The following is a 21,682-nucleotide window of genomic DNA, read 5'->3' as shown; positions in this document are numbered from 1 at the left end:
CCTTCCACAAGCTTCTCACAATAAATTGTTGGAATTTTGGCCCATTCCTCCAGATAGAACTGGTGCAACTGAGTCAGATTTGTAGGCCTCCTTGGTCGCACATGCTTTTTCAGTTCTGCCCACAAATTTTCTATTGGACTGAGGTCTGGGCTTTGTGATGGCCACTCCAATACCTTGACTTTGTTGTCCTTAAGCCATTTTGCCACAACGTTGGAGGTATGCTAGGGATCATTGTCCATTTGGAAGATCCATTTGTGACCGAGCTTTAACTTCCTGGCTGATGTCTTGTGATGTTGCTTCAATATATCCACATAATTTTCCTTCCTCATGATGCCATCTATTTTGTGAAGTGCACCAGTCCCTCCTGCAGCAGAGGACATGATGCTGCCACCCCCACGCTTCACGGTTGGGATGGTGTTCTTTGGCTTGCAAGCCTCCAAACATAACAATGGTCACTATAGCCAAACAGTTCCATTTTTGTTTCATCAGACCAGAGGTCATTTCTCCAAAAAGTAAGATCTTTGTCCCCATGTGCACTTGCAAACTGTAGTCTGGATTTATTTTATGGTGGTTTTGGAGCATTGGCTTCTTCCTTGCTGAGCAGCCTTTCAGGTTATGCCGATATAGGACTCGTTTTACTGTGGATATAGATACTTGTTTCCTCCAGCATCTTCACAAGGTCTTTTGCTGTTGTTCTGGGATTGTGCACCAAACTACGTTCATCTCTAGGAGACAGAAAGCGTCTCCTTCCTGAGCGGTATGATGGCTGCGTGGTTCCATGGTGTTAATACTCGCGTACTGTTGTTTGTACAGATGAACGTGGTACCTTCAGGCATTTGGAAATTGCTCCCAAGGATGAACCAGACTTGTGGAGGTCCACAATTTTTTTTCTGAGGTCTTGGCTAATTTCTTTTGATTTTCCCATGATGTCAAGCAAAGAGGCACTGAGTTTGAAGGTAGGCCTTAAAATACATCCACAGGTACACCTCCAATTCAGTACACCTCCTATCAGAAGCTAATTGGCTAACTGTCTAAAGAATTGACATCATTTTCTGGAATTTTCCATGCTGCTTAAAGGCACAGTTAACTTAGTGTATGTAAACTTCTTACCCACTGGAATTGTGATATAGTCAAATAAAAACAAGAAATAAGAAACAAACTGTCTGTAAACAATTGTTGGAAAAATGACTCTTGTCATGCACAAAGTAGATGTCCTGAAGACTTGCCAAAACTATAGTTTGCTAATATTAAATCTGTGGAGTGGTTAAAAAATTTGTTTTGATGACTTCAATCTAAATGTATGTAAACGTTTGACTTCAACTGTATATATATATATATATATGATATACTGACAATACTGTATATTGAACTACAGTGTTGTTCAAAAGTTTGGAATCACCACGACATTTTTGTTCTTGAAAGAAATTGATGCTTCTGTTCACCAAGAATGAATATGAGAAATGAGAGAGACTCATGGGCAAAACATTTAATATATAAATATATATTTAAATATATACACTGGCAGCCAAAGGTTTGGAATAATGTACAGATTTTGCTCTTATGGAAAGAAATTGGTACTTTAATTCACTAAAGTGGCATTCAGCTGATCGCAATGTATAGTCAGGACATTAATAACGTGAAAATTACTAAATTTACATTAAAAAATGTTCAGAACTTCTTAAACTACTTCAAAGAGTTCTCATCAAAAAATCCTCCATGTGCAACAATGACAGCTTTGCAGATCCTTGGCATTCTAGCTGTCAGTTTGTCCAGATACTCAGGTGACATTTCACCCCACGCTTCCTGTAGCACTTGCCATAGATGTGGCTGTCTTTTCAGGCACTTCTTACGTACCTTACAGTCTAGCTGATCCCACAAAAGCTCAATGGGGTTAAGATCCATAACACTCTTTTCCAATTATCTGTTGTCCAATGTCTGTATTTCTTTGTCCATACTTTTAATTCTTGTTTTTCTGTTTCAAAAGTGGCTTTTTCTTTGCAATTCTTCCCATAAGGCCTGCACCCCTGAGTCTTCTCTTTACTGTTGTACACCAAATTAGTGTTGAGCGGGTAGAATTCAATGAAGCTGTCAGCTGAGGACATGTGAGGCATCTGTTTCTCAAACTAGAGACTCTGATGTACTTATCCACTTGATTAATTATATATCTGGCCTGCCACATCTCTTTCTGTCCTTGTTAGAGCCAGTTGTCCTTTGTCTTTGAAGACTGTAGTGTACACCTTTGTATGAAATCTTCTGTTTTTTGGCAATTTCAAGCACTGTATAGCTTTCATTCCTCAAAACAATGATTGACTGATGAGTTTCTAGAGAAAGCTGTTTCTTTTTTGCCATTTTTGACCTAATATTGACCTTAAGACATGCCAGTCTATTGCATACTGTAGCAACTCAAAAACAAACACAAAGACAATGTTATGCTTCATTTAATGAACCAAATCATTTGATATAATGGCAAGTGATTTTCTAGTACAAAATTAGCAATTTACCATGATTACTCAAGGATAAGGTGTTGGAGTGATGACTGCTGGAAATGGGGTCCTTTTTTCAAATAGTGATTGTGCTGTTTTTTTACATCAGTAATGTCCTGACTATACTTCGTCATCAGTTGAATGACACCTTAGTGAATTAAAGTACCAATTTCCTTCCGAAAAAGCAAAATCTGTACATTATTCCAAACTTTTGGCCGCCAGTATATACAGTAGGGTTAGACGGGGTAAGATGCCCCCTTAAGAACAGTGTTTATTTACTTAGATAAACTTTTAGCATGTACAGGATGATGATGCATCATCCAACATAATAGGGAAATAAATATAAATATTTGCCAGGATAAACTTGTCCCAGGGGTAATCAGATTTTTACAGAATGTATAAATACATCTGATATCATTCTTAATAATGTATTTTTTATTTTTTATTTAATGCATAATATAAAATCAAATCATCTTACCCCAAGGGTCTAACTTTACCTTGTCACTTCAAAATAAAAACAATATTTTATTACTACAAAAATCTAAATACTCTATTGTGTCCAAAGATCCCAATTAACAAATAGGCATAACATTTTTTAATATCCAACATAATAGAATGTCACAGATCACTATTTTCCAGTGACAAAAAATTTGATCATTTAACCTCAAAACTATTTGGATGGAATAAATCTCACAAATGTTGATATTCAGATGAAATATCAAGATTAAGAGGAGCAAGCCATTCAATAAAGGTGCTGAGATGAGAGTTAGTGCCATCTATGGCCAAGAGAAAAAGTGAACCTATATAGAGTATATAAGGATACAAATTATAAATATACTGTATCTGTAAATGTATACTAATCTTGACTGAAATTAATCAAACTTGCCAACTCCAACTCACGTGTTGAAAATTGATGGCCAAATAAAAAGCACATTAAAATCATTTAATTATTCAAGAAGTTGCTTAATTTTGCCAGCAAATTATATTTTAAGTAATCAGTATCACCCAGACCTTATACTGCCTGTATTGAAAAAAGTTCAGAGTTTCGAAGGTCAAAGATTTCAACTTTCATATTTGTCCAGATTTGATTTATTCATGCACTTCTCTCTTTTTTAGATTTTGTAGAACAGACTGAAAAGGCTGCAACCGGAGCTGCCTCTATCATCATCAATAACACAGGTAGAATGAAATTGGTCTGAGTACCGAGCCTTGCTGTATCCCTGGCTTTTAAAAGCACCTAAAATAACATAAACACCACTAAGCACTCTTCTGAATGAGACATGGATGTGTGAGAAGCTCTTTTCCTGTGTCCACCTCATCTACGCAGGGTAATTTTAAACATGGTTTAATGTTCTGTAGCACTACTTGGACTTAAAGAAAGTTGACATAACCAGCCTGGCGCTCAATGTAAGGCCTGCTGCATTGTGAATGTCATGATATAGTAAACCAGCAAAAGTTCTGAACACTTGTGGAGGCAAGTAAGCACCCTAGGAAGAGCTCTGATTGCCGTCATGATCGCCATAACAACCTGCTGAAATCTCAGTGTCCCAGCATCCTGTGTGAATGTCACAATGACGTAAGATCGAACAATTATCTAGCAAGATTACTACGAGGAAGTAATAATGAGGAAAAAACTAGATCATTATCTCCTGACTCTGCAGTGTGGTTTTCTTAATGTTTATGTCAGCTCTGTATGTGTTCCTGTCTGTGTGTGATGCAACAGCACAATAGTTTTGTACATGTCTGTTTGTAAGTAGAGTTAAATATCAGCGGCCCCAAAAAGTATTTCGACACAATGTCACACATAAAATGTCTAAATTTCATTGTATATATACACTTCTGTTCAAACGTTTGGAATCACCATGATATATATATATATATAATATATAACTATATTTTGTGTTTTTTTTTTTTTTTTTTTTTTTTTTTTTTTTAAATTGTTCTTCTGCCCATTTTTCTTCTAATTTACCAGTGTCAGATGTGGCTTTTTCTTTGAAAGTCTATCTAAAAGGCAAGCATCCCAGAGTCTGCTCTTCACTGCTGCAGATGAACGTGATGTTTGTCATATACTGTTCATTGAAGCAGCTGGTTAAAGGGATAGTTCACCCAAAACTGAAAATTCTCTCATCATTTACCCACCCTCATTTTTAGAAGAATATCTCAGCTCTGTAGGTCCTCACAATGCAAGTGAATGGTGACCAGAACTCAGAAGGTCCAAAAAGGACATCAAGGTAGCATAAAAGTAATCTATATGACTCCAGACGTTAAATCCATATCTTCTGAAGTGATAAGATAGGTGTGTGTGGGAAACAGATCGATATTTAAGTCCTTTTTTACTATAAATCTACATTTTCACTTTCACTTCCACATTCTGGTGTAGAAGTGTTCACATTCAGCCACCTACTGATTAGGGCTGGTCAAAGGTGGAGATTTATTGTAAAAAAAAAAAAAAAAAAAAAGGATGTAAATATTTATCTGTTTCTCACCCTCACCTAACACATCGCTTCAGAAGATATGGGTTTAACCACCAACAGAGCTGAGATATTCTTTAAAAATCTTCGTTTGTGTTTAGCAGAAGAAAGAAAGTCATACACATCTGGGATGGCATGAAGGTGAGTAAATGATGAGAGAATTTTCATTTTTGGGTGACCTATCCCTTTTAGTAACTTACTTTTTCAAAGTAAAAAGAAACTGATGCTCTTGTTGTTGAGCTACTGGGCTGTCTTGTTCAGATCCAGTTAGCTTTTTTTCTTTCAAGTAATATGATTATATGCATAGAATAGCCTTCATCTCTTAAAAGAACAATAGACTGACAATTTTTAAAGAAATTTGTTTCTTTTCTGACATTTTGGAAGACTTGGAAGTTCAAAGTGACTTGCAGGAAATGCACGTGTACTCAATACTTAAGCAACTGGAAAAAGACACTGTATTGCAATTTTCAAACGTTATTAAATAGCATAACCTCTTGTTTTTTGTCTTCATTTTGAACAGCACATCAGTTGTTATCATTTAGAAACAAGGAAAAAATAGTTTGTGCTATATTTCTTTTAAATACATTTCACTTAGTTATTTTGAATCAAATACAAAGGCATTCATGCATTTTTAAGTGTGGCTTAAGTCTTTTAATGCTTTTTGGGGCCACTGCATATATTCCTATGATATGACTTGTTTTGGGGGTTTTTTGTATGTGAATGCATGTGATTTATAAATGTTGATGTCATGTAAATACACCTCTAATTAACTATTTTGCCTTGTTAAAGGGTTATACATTGCTGTTAGTTTATGGTTAGTGTGTTGCATTGACAGGTGAGAATGCAATAGTGATAGTGGCTGGTGCAAATATGCTGCTTGGAGAAGAGGAGCTGCGGCGGGCACAATCCGCCATTACTAGAGCCAAAGTACTCATTTGCCAACTTGAAATCAAGCCAGATGCATCACTACAGGCCTTGAGAATGGCTAAAGAGCACCATGGTCAGTCAAACACCTTTGCTTCGCCTCTCAATATACTGTACTGTCTCACTCAAATTACTGTTTCACCCAATCTACTAAGGATTTTCTAATCAGTATTTATATACTGATACTGATTATCTATTACTTGTCATCAGAATCATCCAAACTCAATACAGATTGTTTATCCTAATCTCTGGATATGCTAGTTAATTTATACAACATTAATATATATATATATATATATATATATATATATATATTAATGTTGTATAAATTAACTAGCATATATATATATATATATACATACTGCTCTGGAAAAAATTTAAGAGACCACTGCAAAATTATCAGTTTCTCTGGATTTACTATTTATAGGTATGTGTTTGAGTAAAATTAACATTTTTGTTTTATTTTATAAAGTACTGACAACATTTCTCCCAAATTCCAAATAAAAATATTGTCATTTAGAGCATTTATTTGCAGAAAATGACAACGGTCAAAATAACAAAAAAGATGGTGTTTTCAGACCTCGAATATGCAAAGAAAACAAGTTCATATTCATTTTTAAACAATACAATACTAATGTTCTAACTTAGGAAGAATTCAGAAATCAATATTTGGTGGAACGACCCTGATTTTCAATCACTTGGCATGCTCTCTACCAGTCAGGTGATTTTATGCCACTCCTGGCGCAAAAATTCAAGCAGCTCGGCTTTGTTTGATGGCTTGAGGCCATCCATCTTCCTCTTGATTCAAGCAGCTCGGCTTTGTTTAATGGCTTGTGGTCATCCAACTTCCTCTGGCTGTGTGGCATGGAGCATTGCCCTGCTGGAAAAACCAATCCTCAGAGTTGGGGAACATTGTCAGAGCAGAAGGAAGCAAGTTTTCTTCCAGGATAACCTTGTACGTGGATTGATTCATGCATCCTTCTCAAAGACGAATCTGCCTGATTACAGCCTTGCTGAAGTACCCCCAGGTCATCACCGATCCTCTACCTGGTCATCTAATGGTTAAACGGAGACCCGGAGAGGCCTTCAAGCCACAGTGTCTCACACCCACTGTGAAATTTGGTGGAGGATCAGTGATGATCTGGGGGTTGATTACAAAAAGAGCCGCTTGCGTGCAACGCATCTTTTTCAAGATGTCGTTCTGCAAGTGTTCCATATGCGAGAGGCACATCCTGCCTTCAGATGGACATGAGAGCTACGTTCGCTGCCTGGGCTGTGCCCACGCCAAAGCGGCTCTTGTGGAGACAGACTGCCCTCACTGCAAGGACATGTGTCTCCAGATGCTCCGCTCAAGGATCGCCCTCGTTCTGAGGTACACCATGTCCCTTGCAGCATCAGATACGGGCGAGTTGTCCACAGAGATGTTGCCGCCAATTCCCCCAGCAAGGTTGAGGAGCGTGCACATGCTACTGACAAAGAGCTGCTTCGCGTCCTCACACGGGCGGTTGAGGAGCTCGGTCTCGAGTGGTCATCTCCAGAAGAGCAAGAAAAATCTCCAGGATGAGTGGTTTCTGCAGGCTGGCTGTCATCAGCAGACCACAATCCAGAGAACTGCACCATTTTTCCCAGAGTTCCACACGGAGTTCACGAAGACCTGGCGCGCCCTACTCGTCACACACTCAGATCGGAGGGGCTGCCGTTCACACCACGGTGGACCACACCAAGGAAACGGGCTATCTAAAGCTTCCCCCGGTAGAACAGGCGGTTGCAGTCCATCTCTGTCCGGCTACCGCTATGGGATTGAGGACCTGCCCATCCCACCAAGCCATGTCGACTGACGTCCGCACTGGCTGGAAGGGCTTATATGGCGGTGGGCCAAGCTGGTTCAGCACTCCACAGTATGACAGTGCTCTAGGTTTTCCAGTCCAAGCTTCTCAAACAAATGGACAAGCAAGGCCCCGATCCAGAGCTGTTCAGAGAGCTCCACACCGCTACAGACTTGGCACTGCAGGCCACGAAAGTCACCGCTCAGGCCATCAGAAAGGCTATGAGCAACCTGGTGGTTCTGGACCGACATATCTGACTGACTCTCACGGAGATGCGTGATGCGGAGAAAGCCGCCCTCCTCAACACTTCGGTATCGCCAGATAGTCTCTTTGGCATCGCCGTTGAAAGCTTTGCAGAGTGCTTCATCACAGCACAAAAGCAATCGCAACCAATGAAGCACTTCCTACCAAAGCCCCGCCGCCACACCTCGGTTCCCTGAGATGAACCAAACATGGCGTAAACTTGCCACACTACTACTTCAGAGTTTGTGGTACAAGCGATGCACTCTTGTCCCTCAATTAAAAATTTCTGAAGTTATTGCACAAGGGCTTCAACTAGGTCATGGGAGAAAGAATCCCTATAGCATCTCATGCATGTCTCGTTCCCTTCATCTCAGGGAACCGAGGTTACATGTATAACCGGAGATGACTTTCAGAAAATATAGCTTGAATTAGTTTATTATTTATTACATTATTGACAAATAGTTCTAATTTTAAGCATAAATCTAACAAACAAGAAAAAACTATTTGCAAGAGGAAGAAAATTGAACAATTTGTGGGTAAGAAACAAACTTAATTTAAAATACTCTACATTCTCTGATGACTAATTTTCATAAATAATTTGGTTTTCAAGTAAATTCCTCTTGTTTTAAGGATGTTTGTATATTTGAATAGAAAACAAGACAAAAAATAATTGTGCACTTGTGTCTTTTGTGGAATCAAAATAGACCTAAAGTATGGGTTTATGTGATCCAGTGTTCCCACAGTTAAGGGAAACCAGTAAATATCAGGGAATAGACCCTTTTCACATTTCCAACTTTTGGAATGCAGAAGTAAACTATTGCAGGGTAAACTTCTATAGCGGTAAATGGGAGACCACCGCAAATATAATTTTTGCCTACTCATTTGCTCCAAAAGCAAAAGAAAAATTCCACTATTTAATTTACAAGACTTTCCACAAGTGGAAAAAATAGAGAGCTGTGGATTACAACAGTCAGAAGAAAGAAGATGCCAAATTTACTGTCACTCCCTCAGCAGCTGTGTTAGAAACCCCATTGCAGCAGTGATAATTCATTATTTTAAAACTAATTCCAGGGTAATATAACACAAATTATTATGCTATAAATTTACACTAAATAATTTAAAACATTTTAAATATAAAAAAGTTTGCTAGCTTTTATGCAGTTAATAAGATGGAAACACATCATCACAGGGTGTAAAAAATAGTCTATTTTAAAATTGTGATTTCCAGGACATTGAAAAGAAAAAAACATTTCTTAAGTCATGGAAGTCACTGAAAATTTCTACAGTGAATATAATTGACTGGAAATGACAATCAAAAATTACTGGAAAAGTTATGGAAATGTCATGGAAATCCATTGGTCAAAAGGAGTGGGAACCCTGGTGATCGACCAAATTATGAGACCACCCATCGAGTCATAGGCAGTTATTATTGTCTGATTCCAATCAGCCCTACAAACAACCTTCATCTTCCCTCTGTCATAGTCTACACCTTTCTGTTTTCATAAAAACACTTTGAAAGAAAAAAGTTGTGATTCTCTCTTTGTGGTGACATATCTGTCATTTGGTTTACATGAGTGCTATATATGGCACAGTTGTATAACACCAATATTATATCCTCTTCTCTGTACTCCCAACACATCTTGTATTTATTTGAATCTAGGTGTCTCTCACTCTCACTCCCACTCCCTATTTTAACGTTTTAATCTCATCTCATTTTAAATGTTTGTTTAAAGCACGACTTTCTCCTCCAGTGGATAAAAAAACACAACCGGCTGTGTCTCAGATATTATTAGCACCTTGTGTGTTCAGGTCCCTGCTGATCAGAGACGCCCTGGACCCTCGTCATGGAGATCCACAAGGATGCAACAAGTCTCATACACAGATGGGTGACAGATGGCAACCTACTACCCACCCCCCACCCCCCCAAACGCACCCCCATATTCACATTCACCACCTTAGAACTGCCCAGATACATGCTGTTTAGCTTGTTAGTGGGCCATATTAAGTGTTAAGACAGGCCATCAGCCCAGATTATTTGCCTATCACTTGGGATGAATTCATCAGACAATGACGTGCGCAAATAGCACTTAGCCAGAGCTCAAGGCTTAGATTACGCACATGCCACCCCCACAGGCTCACTGGAGAAAAATCAGATGACCGTTTCCCTAAGCACTGTAAAATTTTCTCCTTGTGTAGTTAACTTGGAATAACTATGAAGCTGATGTAGTTAACATGTTATTTCATGCAATAGACTGGGCACTGAAGAGATGTTTGATCACTTTTGTGTGAATTTGCTTGCATTTTCCTTTAATTTGCTCTTCTTTTTTTTTTTTTTTGCTCTTAGTGCCTTTCAAAGCCTCTCTGAACAGTGAGGTCCCTGCTCTTTCATACTGTATTACACTATCCACTTCACAAGTGCTTATCGATTTTCCCCAGCTCACTTGCTGCCTAATCCTAAAGCAAGTTCACCTAAAAATAAAAATTGTGTCAACAAAATTAGATGACTGTCAAGCTCCAAACAGAACAAAAAATCATCATAAAATTGATTTTCAGTGATTAATGTTTTTATTTTCACCTGTTCCTTTCAAATAGCTATAATATTTCTTCAGAAGACTTGGAACATACTGTAGCATTTGAGTCATGTGGACTACCTTTCTACCTATCTTTTTGATGTATAAATCACCATCCACTTTCCTTGTATGTAAATGAGCTTCCTGAAAATTATGCTAGTTTAATTTTCGAATTCCTTGGAAGAAAAAAAATATTTTGAATGGCATGATGATGATAGAATATTTGTTTATGGTGTAATATTAAGTGTGTTCATAGTCTGGGAATGCCTTAATGTATGTGAAAGGTCAAAGAATGACTGTGTAGAAAAAATGTCATTCAAAAACATATTCTTTGTGTAGAGATGATTTCAAAAGTTGTTTCAGGCAATGGAATGTTATTAGTGTTAAGGGAATTGAGGGCTGGATTTTTGTGAGTGCGCAAAGCGCAGCGCTATGCGCAACGAACGTGCATTACGTCTTATCCTACTTTCATGAGAGCGCTAATTCTAAGTGCAGTTTTCGTGCCAGCGCAAAGCACAAGTGGGCGTGGGTGGGTTTGTTTGCACTAACTGTGGGTGTATGCATGCAAACTGTGGGTGTATTATATGTAAATGAAGTGCTGCAAAGCGCAATTTGCTATTTTCCTGAGAAATAGGTCTTTGCGCTAAGATGTTTCAAAAGCAGGTCTGTTTTCAGTGCAAAGTAAACTCAGTTCCTGCATTTGCAGTTTGGAGATTCCACCAGCAGGTGGTAATAAAGTTCATGTCCTAACTCGGAAAATATAGTGGAACATCAAATTATGTCCCTGACATTTGCCGTTTTATGAAACAATTTTTTGTTTTTTAGATTTGTGTTAAACTATCTATAGTTATTTTTATTTTTAAATGAGTATTATTATGTTTATATTTACAACTGTATTTGTGATCTAATTTGTATTGTTTTTTTTGTTTTTTTACACTACCTATGAATGTGCTGTTGATCGCTGGTGCTTGAGGGAATGTACTATATAATAGGACGCAGACGGTGGAATAACCAGAGAAGAACCTCTGAATTAAATTGCACTTGACCCAGCCCATTAGTGCGATACGCGTGTGATTTCGTCAAACCCACTTGCTCCTAGACTTAGCGCATACTTGCACGAAAATACCAAAACTTCATGGCCATACCCATTGAATTTGTGCTTATGACTTATGGCATAGCTCTGCGCTTAGCGCTAGCGCTCTTAAAATAGGGCCCTGTGACTTACAGTGGAATATGATTTATGACTGAACTTTGATTATCCTTAATGGTATTCTAAATTATAGGTCAAACTAACTACATAGCTAATAGATGATTTACAATGGCCCCAAAAAGTATTTGGACACTAAATAGAAATAGAAAGATATCAAAGCAAGTGCCATTTATTTTACAAAATTATAGCACAAGCATATTTTTTAAGCAAAACATTTTACAAAAAGAAGTTTGGTTTTAAATGATAAAATAATAGAAATATTGTTCTAAATGATGACAAAAAGTATTTGGAAACTTTCTTGTTGTTAAACATGTTATTTAGTTGTTTTTGTGAACTTGAAGGAAAGTGACTTCAAAAATCATATTTGGACTAAAAGTAATTGCAAAAATGCCTCATAAATGTGAAGTGAAAAGGGCTAGCATCATTTGTTTGCAGATGCCACTTGGTGGTATTTTGTGCAATGACATTCAGACATTTTAAAGTGTGACTTAAAGTCTCTAACTACTTTTTGGGCCACTGCAAGGGGTAATATAATATATTTAATAGATAAGTAGAAACTTCTTTGAGTTTACCAGTGTGTGTGTGTGTGTGCACGTGTGTGATTATGTGCCCTTTGTCACATTTAGCATAATTTTAAGTAGAAATAGAAGAGACGGAATTCAGTAACAAATCATCAACAGTCAGTATGTACATACTAAAGTCTGTTTCTCCGTAGTGAGATCCATGTTCAGGAAGTATACACTTTGAGAGACATTATTCAGCAGAGATGCTCCTCATGACACACTGAATAATTCCACCTCTTAATGTATGTAGATTTGGTGTACAGATGATGAAAGGATAGACGGAGATAAAAGGGGGGAAAAGAGAGGGAACTGATGGATTTCGATTGACGTTGTTTTGAAACTAGCATTGAGTTGAGAAAGCAGCAAAATTTATGCAATCGAATTCTTGCAAGAAGCTCAGTGGGTGAGATTCACAATGACTAAAGTGTGACGTCGACTACGGTGTGTCACGTGCGGTATGATGTGTTCTTGTGTGCGCTGATTTAAATGTTTCCTTAACTCATAACAATAATGTGACATCACAGAAATTCTTTACTTGGGCTTTTGCAATTTTGTAAATCATTTTCTTTCAGAAATATTTGAGAACAAAATGGACTTATATACCATATAACTCAATGTGTAAATAACAGTTTCTATATTTCTTACAGTGAAAACCATTTTCAATCCAGCCCCTGCTATCGCAGACCTGCAATCTGATTTCTACAAAGCATCTGATGTTTTCTGCTGTAATGAGTCTGAGGTAAAATAAGTCACATCATATACACAGGGCACAACAATAAGGATTTGTTTCTACTGGCCCAGTCAGACTAGTAGTTTACATTTTGATTGGCCCTACCACAAAAATTATTATTTATTTATTTTTTAGATTTTATTTTAGGCAACATTTTGTCAAATATGTCCAAAAAAAAAGCTTAAGATGTAGTTAAAATGCAGCACTGGCCCGATGGGGTAAGTGACCATTCCATCAAATGGCCCAAATCTCTCACACTGGCCATTGGTTATCATGTCATCAGTTGAGTCAGAAGTTGACTTGTCAGACCGAAACCTGTTAAAAACATGTCCAGGTTACTTTTCACCTAAAAATATATAAATAAATATTTAATATTTAAAGAAAAATAATTTTAAGACCATTATGACTAATCTATCATTGTGATTATTTTCATGACAATGAAGCATAATAATAAACTTATTCTCATTACTGTTATACAAAACAAAATTACATATTATTTTAATTGTAAAGTATTTATACATCATGGTAGAATTTATTATACTTTTTGATGTATGCTGATTTTTAAGTTTTCCAATAATTAAAAAAATACTGTACTTCAAGGTACAAACAAATGACAACTTACGAATGGGCTACTTTTAGTCATCTCAGTACATTAAACTAAGATAGGAGGAAGTATTTTGAAAAAAATAAATACAAATAAATTCTGCTTCACCGTTAATGTACGTTCACAGATTAAAAGCCTTTTTGAAATAAAGGGGGAAAAAAACATCAAAGTGCTTAAAACAAATACCAAACAAAAGTTTCACATGAACTTTGACCCCAAATTGCATTCAACCCTACAGTCTCCCTTGCCTGTAGGTCTTCAGGTTTGTTAAAGCAGGTTACTAGAGCTGAACAACAGCTCAATTATGCTGCCTGGTCATGACCTGCACGTAACAACAGTAACAACACAGCCTGAAAAGTCATCTACTTGCCCAAGCACAAAAATTACGGGGTTGGCTGCCGTGTCTTACTGTAACTGTTATGTTGGGAGCCGCCCTTCTCACATCATAGCAGGGCGAGATGATAGACAAGGGTATGGATTGACGGGAAACGGTAAAGTTAAAACAGCCACGGCCAGGCAATCAGATGGTGTGTTAGTGCAGCCTGGGGCAAAGCTCCGGCGTGACAGAGAGTTTGAACCAGAGTGCTCCGTCAGGACCACTTTGATGTGGCTGGAATGTTGGAGAGGGAAAAATGAACAGGTGCGACTTAAAAGTGAGAGCCTTCAGTACAAATCAACCTTTTAGACTAGTCCCAACGCATGCATTTATGTACAAACTTGGCGAGAGTGAACGATGAATCATCTGCAGTTTACAGAAGCAGATAACCACACATTGATGAGTAATAGGTGTGCTTTTCTGTTTTGGCAGCTATGAAAGATTTATAGCAAAGCTTAAAGTACACAAATACCAAGGCGATACTTGTTGCCCTGATCTCTGAGTGAGTGGTATCTCCACTCATTTAGTGGAGTTAGATGGGGGTTAGCCTTCACACCTGCAGTACAGAACCTGAATGGACTGACAATTCAAACTTGCACTAAACTTAGGCTTAAGTTTGTGTGGTCTGAAAGTACACAGGGTGAGAAGTCTTTGATCAGTTGATCCCAGTGTTGTACACACATTTTTATACCCTCAGATCTTCATAAATGGTGAAAGGGTTGGTGACTCAGGTTGTGTTCCAGAAGTTGAACCCTGTTAGTAATCATTTATGGAGTTTCTGTCTTATCTTTCCCATTTGCTTTAAACCACTGATCTCCAGCCAGTTGTATTTCTCACACTAAGTGGAATATCTGTTATTAACATCGATTTCTGGTGATCCGGTCAGAGGTGGACAGTGCTAAATACAGGGGTAAATGGGGTCCAAAAGGTTTTGTAATCAACAGAGAAAGACCGCTTTCTCACCTGTCAATCAGCCATTATGCTAAATAAGGGCATTAAACCTTGTCAGTTACATGTATCTTTAAAAATAAATAAATAACTGTAAATAACTGAAACATTTTAGCATGTATTCAAACTTCACAAAACATCTTCAGTGCAGCAGCTTCAATTAAAGGGTTAGTTCACCCAAAAATAAAAAATTATAATTTACTCACCCTCATGCCATCCCAGATGTATATGAAAATAGACAAATGTCTTAGTTCAGTAGGTCCTTAAAATGCAAGTGGATGGTGATCTGACTTCTGAAGCACCAAAAAGCACAGACAGTCAGCATAAACGTCATCCATACAACTCCAGTGGTTAATGTCTTCTAAAGAGACACGATTGCTTTTGGTGTGAAAAAGATCAATATTTAAGTGCTTTTTAACTATAAATCATTGCTTCCGGTCAGCAGCAGTATGTGCGTGTTGATGTAATCGCGTAGGCATTTTTACGCGAGAACTGACGCATGTGCGACACCCAGAAGAGCCGGAGTGTTTACATCTGAGAAGGAGGAACGCTGTACAGAGGCTTCATTGGTTTTTGATTTTGATCTGTATTTGTGTCTGTTTGTTTTTCACAAAGGTGTATTTGTGTGAATGTCTCAACCGAGAGTAAAACACGAGATTACTATACATCCATAACATGCCAACGCAAATACGTCACATGAGAGACCGCGTGAATTCCGCCCACTCGTGAATGCGCATACTGCTGCTGACCGAAAGCGATGGTTTATAGTTAAAAAGTATTTAACCCTATAACGCCATGTGTATCAAATATGATACACTATGTTTGAGGGTTCCTGTTTCACTGTTTGTTCAAACAAATTAGCCAAACAACCTATGGTATGTAAGCTTCACATGTTTATGGCACCATCTATTGGTTATTTGTGAGAGAGAAAAAAGATTTTAATGTTTTAAATCGGTCAGTTAAAAAATGGCGGGGGACTTGCGTGAAAAGTAACTCTATGTTGGGACAAATGACACCTTATTTTAAAAGTTCAATGTAACATTATAATTAAAGTTATTGACATTTTTGACAATAAATGTTTGCTTTCTAAGACAAGCCTATCGTTGTTTCAAAGCACTATGTTTAAGTTAATAAATTACTATGTTGAAATAATGTGTATCAAATTTGATACATTAGGGTTTACGGGTTAAATATGGTCCCACATAATAACACACACACACACATATATATATATATATATATATATATATATATATATATATATAAACATATATAATTAAACTAAATTACACTCTCCACATCTCCTCCCCGAGAGTCCCCCAAAAAGCTAAATAATTGCCCCATTTTTTAACAAATAAGTCCCTAAACCCCAGCCTTCTACTTACCACTTCCTCAAATGCAGCTACCCTCCCCATTTCCACACACCACTCCAAAAAAAAGGGTGCTCCATTCGACTTCCAACCCCTTAAAATTATTTGCCTGCCGATTATGCGACTGGTCGGAACCCAGTTTTTAATGTGATTATCTCCCATATTTATGACCACCCCATCACCCAAAATACAGAGACTGGGACAAATTTGAATGCTCAAAACGTCACACAAATAATTCTGAACCTTTAACCAAAATCTTGAATCTTAACACACCCCCAAAGGGGGTCCAATCAAATCTATGTAAAATCTTAAATTGCATAAGGCGAACCCTTGCATCTCCTAGATGCAGACTTGACATTTTTTAGAATCCTAGTCCACACTCCTTCCTCCAATACCAAATACAAATCTTTCTCCCATAATCTCTTGATAGAAGTTAAAGCTCCATCCCCCAGACTCTGAGTTAGCAGGGAGTAATACACTGATGCCTCATGACCTTTTCCAAAAGCAGAAATCACCTCTCCCAAAGCAAAGTGTGTGCTACTCCCAAAAACAGTACAGAGCATGTGGCACAGCTGTAAATACCTATAAAACTGAGATCTGGGAATCCCAAAAAATGATGACTCAAATTCTCAAAAGATCTCAACACTTCACTCTCATACAGGTTGCCAAGTGTAGTAACCCCCCTAACAATCCACTCTGACCAACAGAAAGGGGACTTGTTGATACATAATTTGGGGTTCAGCCATATGCTTGAGGCAACATTTAAATAAATTTTGCCACTTGTCCAAATCACGTGCAAATGTGAAATAACGGGATGTGACTTAACTTCTCCGGTTAGTTTGATAGAAAGGCTTTGCAATGGCGAAATAGGGGCAAGGACTTCCTGTTCAATAGAAAACCAGGGAGGGGCTCTTTCAGGTGGAAGCGACCAATGAGCCAAATGCCTGAGACCGAGCACATTATAATAAAACAAAATCTTGGGTAGGCCTAGCCCACCTTTGTCAATCGGCCTATGTAATTTGTTGAAATGTAGTCTGGGACGTTTACCATTCCAAATGAAGGACTTCGCTATGCTATCAAATTGCGTGAAATAAGAGAGGGGGACATCTATAGGGAGTGACTGTAGCAGGTAGTTGAATTTTGGAATACAGTTCATTTTAATAACATTAACCTTCCCAATCATCAATAATTGTAATGAAGCCCACCTGTCCACATTGCTCAAACCTTTTTATTAAAGGGTCAAAATTAACTCTAACCAGGGCTCAACGCTAAGGATTTTTTCTACTGGCCCGGTCAGGCCAGTGCTTCAGACTTTTACTTGCCCTGCCAAAATTTTCACTGGCCCCAAAACAAAAATGAAAAATAGCTGATACATCATGGCTTAAAAATATTGTCCAAAGATATTTTATTTTTTATATATGCACTACCAGTCAAAAGTTTTGAAACACACTCATTCTTTATTATAATTTTTTTTTTTTTACATTTTAGAATAATAATAAAGTCATCAAAACTATGGAATAACATAAATGGAACTATGGGAATTATGTTGTGACTAAACAAAATCCAAAATAAATCAAAACTGTGTAAGATTCGTTCAGATTTGTTTACTGTTTCATTCAGATACTCTTAGGTGGCAGCAAATCAACATCTTTCATGTGTTTTGAGTCATTAAACCATTGATAAAGCACAGAGGAGGAAACAAGTCTAATTATACTTTATTCAAAGCAGTATGTCTACTAAGAGACTTTATCAGTGTTTAAATATCATAAGTTTTTTCCCTGCAAATGATAACAAAGCATATCATTTTGTGAACTGATGTGCATGACCATCAAGGAATATACATTGTAATGTCATTAGTCACTTTTACTCTTAATTAATCCAGCTCCTTTCTCTCCTTGTTAAACGGGATTACCGAACTAAACGAGCGAAATGCCTCCTCTGTCAATATGTCATAATAAGACACTGATCCTCGCTCATTCATGAATTGAATGAGGAAATGGGGCATATTAGTTCAGTGGCTCAAACCAATGATATGCTCCTTCACAGCCCACACTCCAATGCTATTGGCTCACACTACAGTCAGTCTTTACATGTGGGAAAAGCAACCAAAGTGCCTCACAATTCAAACAAGTGCAGTGTTGCAGCTGCAGCTGTTTAGAACAGTTACGTGCTGTTTGCAAAGTCACAGAATTTTAGTGGGACTGAAGCCCTCCTAAAAAAGGACTAATAACGGCGATGGCTGCTGCAAGGACACTTGGAAATGAGGGAGGACAGTTCTAGGAGAGCGCGCTCGGTGTCTGCACACTCGTGCGCTCACGAGACTGTTCCTCACCGCTTCCGGTTTATTATGCACTCGCATGTCTTTGAAAGCTAAATATAATCACGCTCTCTCATCTCCGAGTGCTCGGTTAGAAGAATTTGTTCACTCCGTGTATTTTTTGTGCTCTCTCACTCGTTGTCTGCTAACAGTGACATTATAAATGCAGCACTGGCCCGATCGGGCAAGTCACAGTTCTTGCAACTGGCCCGAACCTCTCTCACACTGGCCCCGGGCCATCAAGCAGTCCTTATTGTCGAGTCCTGCTAACTAAATCAGACAAATTTGCTGGGAATAAAATACCCAAATACTTAATGCCCTGTTCAGGCCACTGGAAGGCGCCCGGCTGAAAAGCCGTTACCAGGCAGTACGCTGTCAGAGCCAAAGCTTCGGATTTAGACCAATTGACTTTGTATCCTGAGAACTTGGAAAAGGAATTAATAATTCTGTGGAGGTAAGCCATAGATCTATTAGGGTTAGAGACAAATAATAAAATATCATCTGCGTAAAGCAGAAGTTTATGCACCACACCTCCCGCCATCACCCCTGGAAAATCATCCTCCTTTCTTATTGCGGCTGCTAATGGTTCCAGGGCAAGACAGAACAATAATGGGGAAATAGGGCAACCCTGCCAAGTGCCCCTGTTCAGAGTAAAATAATCTGAAATTAATCCATTTGTTTGTACCGCTGCTACAGGGTGTCTATAATGTAACTCAATCCAACCAATAAATGTACTCCCGAACCCATACATTTCCAAAATATTAAAAAGATACTCACATTCTACCATATCAAATGCCTTTTCGGTGTCAAGTGAGATGGCAGCGACCGGAGACTGATCATTCGCTACTGACCACATGATATTGATGAAACACCTAATGTTATCAGAAGAGCTACGGCCCCGAATAAATCCCACATGATCTATATGTATAAGAGATGTCATAACTTTACTTAACCGGTTAGCCAAAATTTTGAAAACATTTTTACATCTAGTTGGATCCGGGAAATTGGACGGTAACTTTTACACACACTTGGATCTTTGTCCTTTTTATGAATCAGACTGATCCGGGCTTTTGTCGTGGTTGGGGGAAGCTTTCCATTCTTTTATGATTCCGTATAAACTTCTGACAATAGTGGAGCCAATTCTGTAGCATAAGATCTAAAAAATTCAGCGGCAAAACCATCTGGCCCCGGAGCCTTGCCTCTAGGTAAGGCCTTAATTACCTCGTCAAGCTCCTCCAAGGTTATCTCAGAATCAAGATAGTTTTTTTGCTCAGTCGTCAATTTAGGGAGTTCTAATGGTTCCACAAATTTTCTAATATCTTCATCAGTAGACGAAGATGTGGAACTATAGAGATCAAGATAGAACTCTTTAAAGGCATTATTAATATCAATGGCCGAGGTAAAAATTTCACCATCAGCAGATTTCACTGAGGGAATGGTAGAAAAAGACTCTCTCTGCTTTATATATCTAGCCAAAAGCTTCCCTGCTTTGTCACCTGACTCAAAGTATGACTGTCTTGCCCTGAATAACCAAAACTCCACTTTCTGTGACAAAATAGTATTATAACTGTATTTCAATCGGGTCAATTCTCTGAGGCCATCAGATGACATACGGCACTTCAGCTCTGCCTCTGCACTTTTAATATTCCCTTCCAACTCCACGAGTTCTCATGCTTTGGATTTTTTAGTAAATGAGGCATACTGTATGATCCAACTCCTAAGAACCTAAGGTAACATTGATTTCAGTCTTTAACATTTGTTGGAAATCAGGATTTTGCATCAGGGATACATTAAAGTGCCAACTCTATGATTTCTTTTTCTCCATATGTGGCAACATCTCTAAATTCACCAGGGATCTGAGACTAAGATGTTTCCAACTGAGCAATCAACAACAGATGAAATGAGGGACTTAGATATATATATATATATATATTCTAGAATAAATCTTATGGACTGATGAAAAAAATGTATAGTCCCTACTAGATGGATTAAAAAGTCGCCAAATATCTGTAAGACCAAGATTTTTACACATCCTGTAAACCGTCAGTGTTTCTCTAGGGGGCTTACACACTTTTGCTTCACTGTGATCAAGGACTGAGTCCATCAAAAGATTAAAGTCTCCTCCCAATATTATATCATGAGGGGCGCCAGCGGCTTGCAACATCCCTTCAAGTTCAATAAAAAAGCCCTGATCATCAACGTTAGTCGTGTAAATATTAGCCAAAACCAACCTTTGCCCCTGAATTTCTGCTAAAACAATAATGATTCTCCCTAATTTATCTTTAATCTGTTGGAGAGATTTGAATTGTAGATGTTTACTTGTAATGACTCCCCTACTCTTACTTGAGCCAGCACTAAAGAAAACATGCCCACCCCATATCTTCCCAATTTTTTCAGCTTCCTGCAGGGAAAGATGCGTTTCTTGAAGAAACACTATATCACATTTGTTACGCTTAAGAAATAACCTTCCTTCTTTTTATGGGTTGCCCCAACCCATTCATATTCCATGTGGAGAAAGATAACATTTTACAATATTAACATTTGACATTTTGATATAACAGACAAAATAAATTGTGTGTAAAAAAACAAGATTATACAGACCATATTCCAACATCCCGAAGCAGTGTTATTCCACAAAACAAACTCTAGCCACTAGGCAGAACCAGCACAAAAAGAAACAAAACAGGTGTCCCGGTTCCTCAGATGGTCAAGAGTCAAATTCATTCGGAGGCCGTATGAAAAAATACACCATGACTTTATAAAAGACATCCTTTGTGTGGGCATGTAGATATTTTGCGGCCATCCCCAACATCCACTCTCAATCTGGCCGGGAACCCCAATGCAAAAGCAATCCTCCATCAATGCAAAAGTTTCTTGAAGGAGAAGTGTTATTCCACAAAACGAACTCCAGCCGCTAGGCAGAACCAACACAAACAGAAACAAAAATGGCGCCCAGCTTCCTCTGACATTCAAGTGTATGTTCAGCGAGTCAGTCCACTCACATGAGAAACATCAAATGGCTTACTCACTCCAATGTATTTATGAAG

General features: G+C 38.1%; 1 protein-coding gene across 2 annotated transcripts in view; it reads left to right on the top strand.

The window, feature by feature from the left end:
* rbks (ribokinase) overlaps nucleotides 1–21,682 on the top strand; it is a 54,744-nt gene that overhangs the window by 17,630 nt on the left and 15,432 nt on the right. For both annotated transcript variants that reach the window (XM_051646292.1, XM_051646291.1), the window contains 3 exons: nucleotides 3,600–3,662; nucleotides 5,790–5,954; nucleotides 12,938–13,029. In XM_051646292.1, the coding sequence (XP_051502252.1) occupies nucleotides 3,600–3,662; nucleotides 5,790–5,954; nucleotides 12,938–13,029 (320 nt within the window). The remainder of the gene's footprint in view (nucleotides 1–3,599; nucleotides 3,663–5,789; nucleotides 5,955–12,937; nucleotides 13,030–21,682) is intronic.

Source organism: Myxocyprinus asiaticus, chromosome 20 (assembly GCF_019703515.2).
Source record: "Myxocyprinus asiaticus isolate MX2 ecotype Aquarium Trade chromosome 20, UBuf_Myxa_2, whole genome shotgun sequence".
NCBI classification, from domain to species: Eukaryota; Metazoa; Chordata; class Actinopteri; order Cypriniformes; family Catostomidae; genus Myxocyprinus; species Myxocyprinus asiaticus.
The sequence above is the reverse complement of the archived record's forward strand: the minus strand, read 5'-3'. Positions and strand labels throughout refer to the sequence as shown.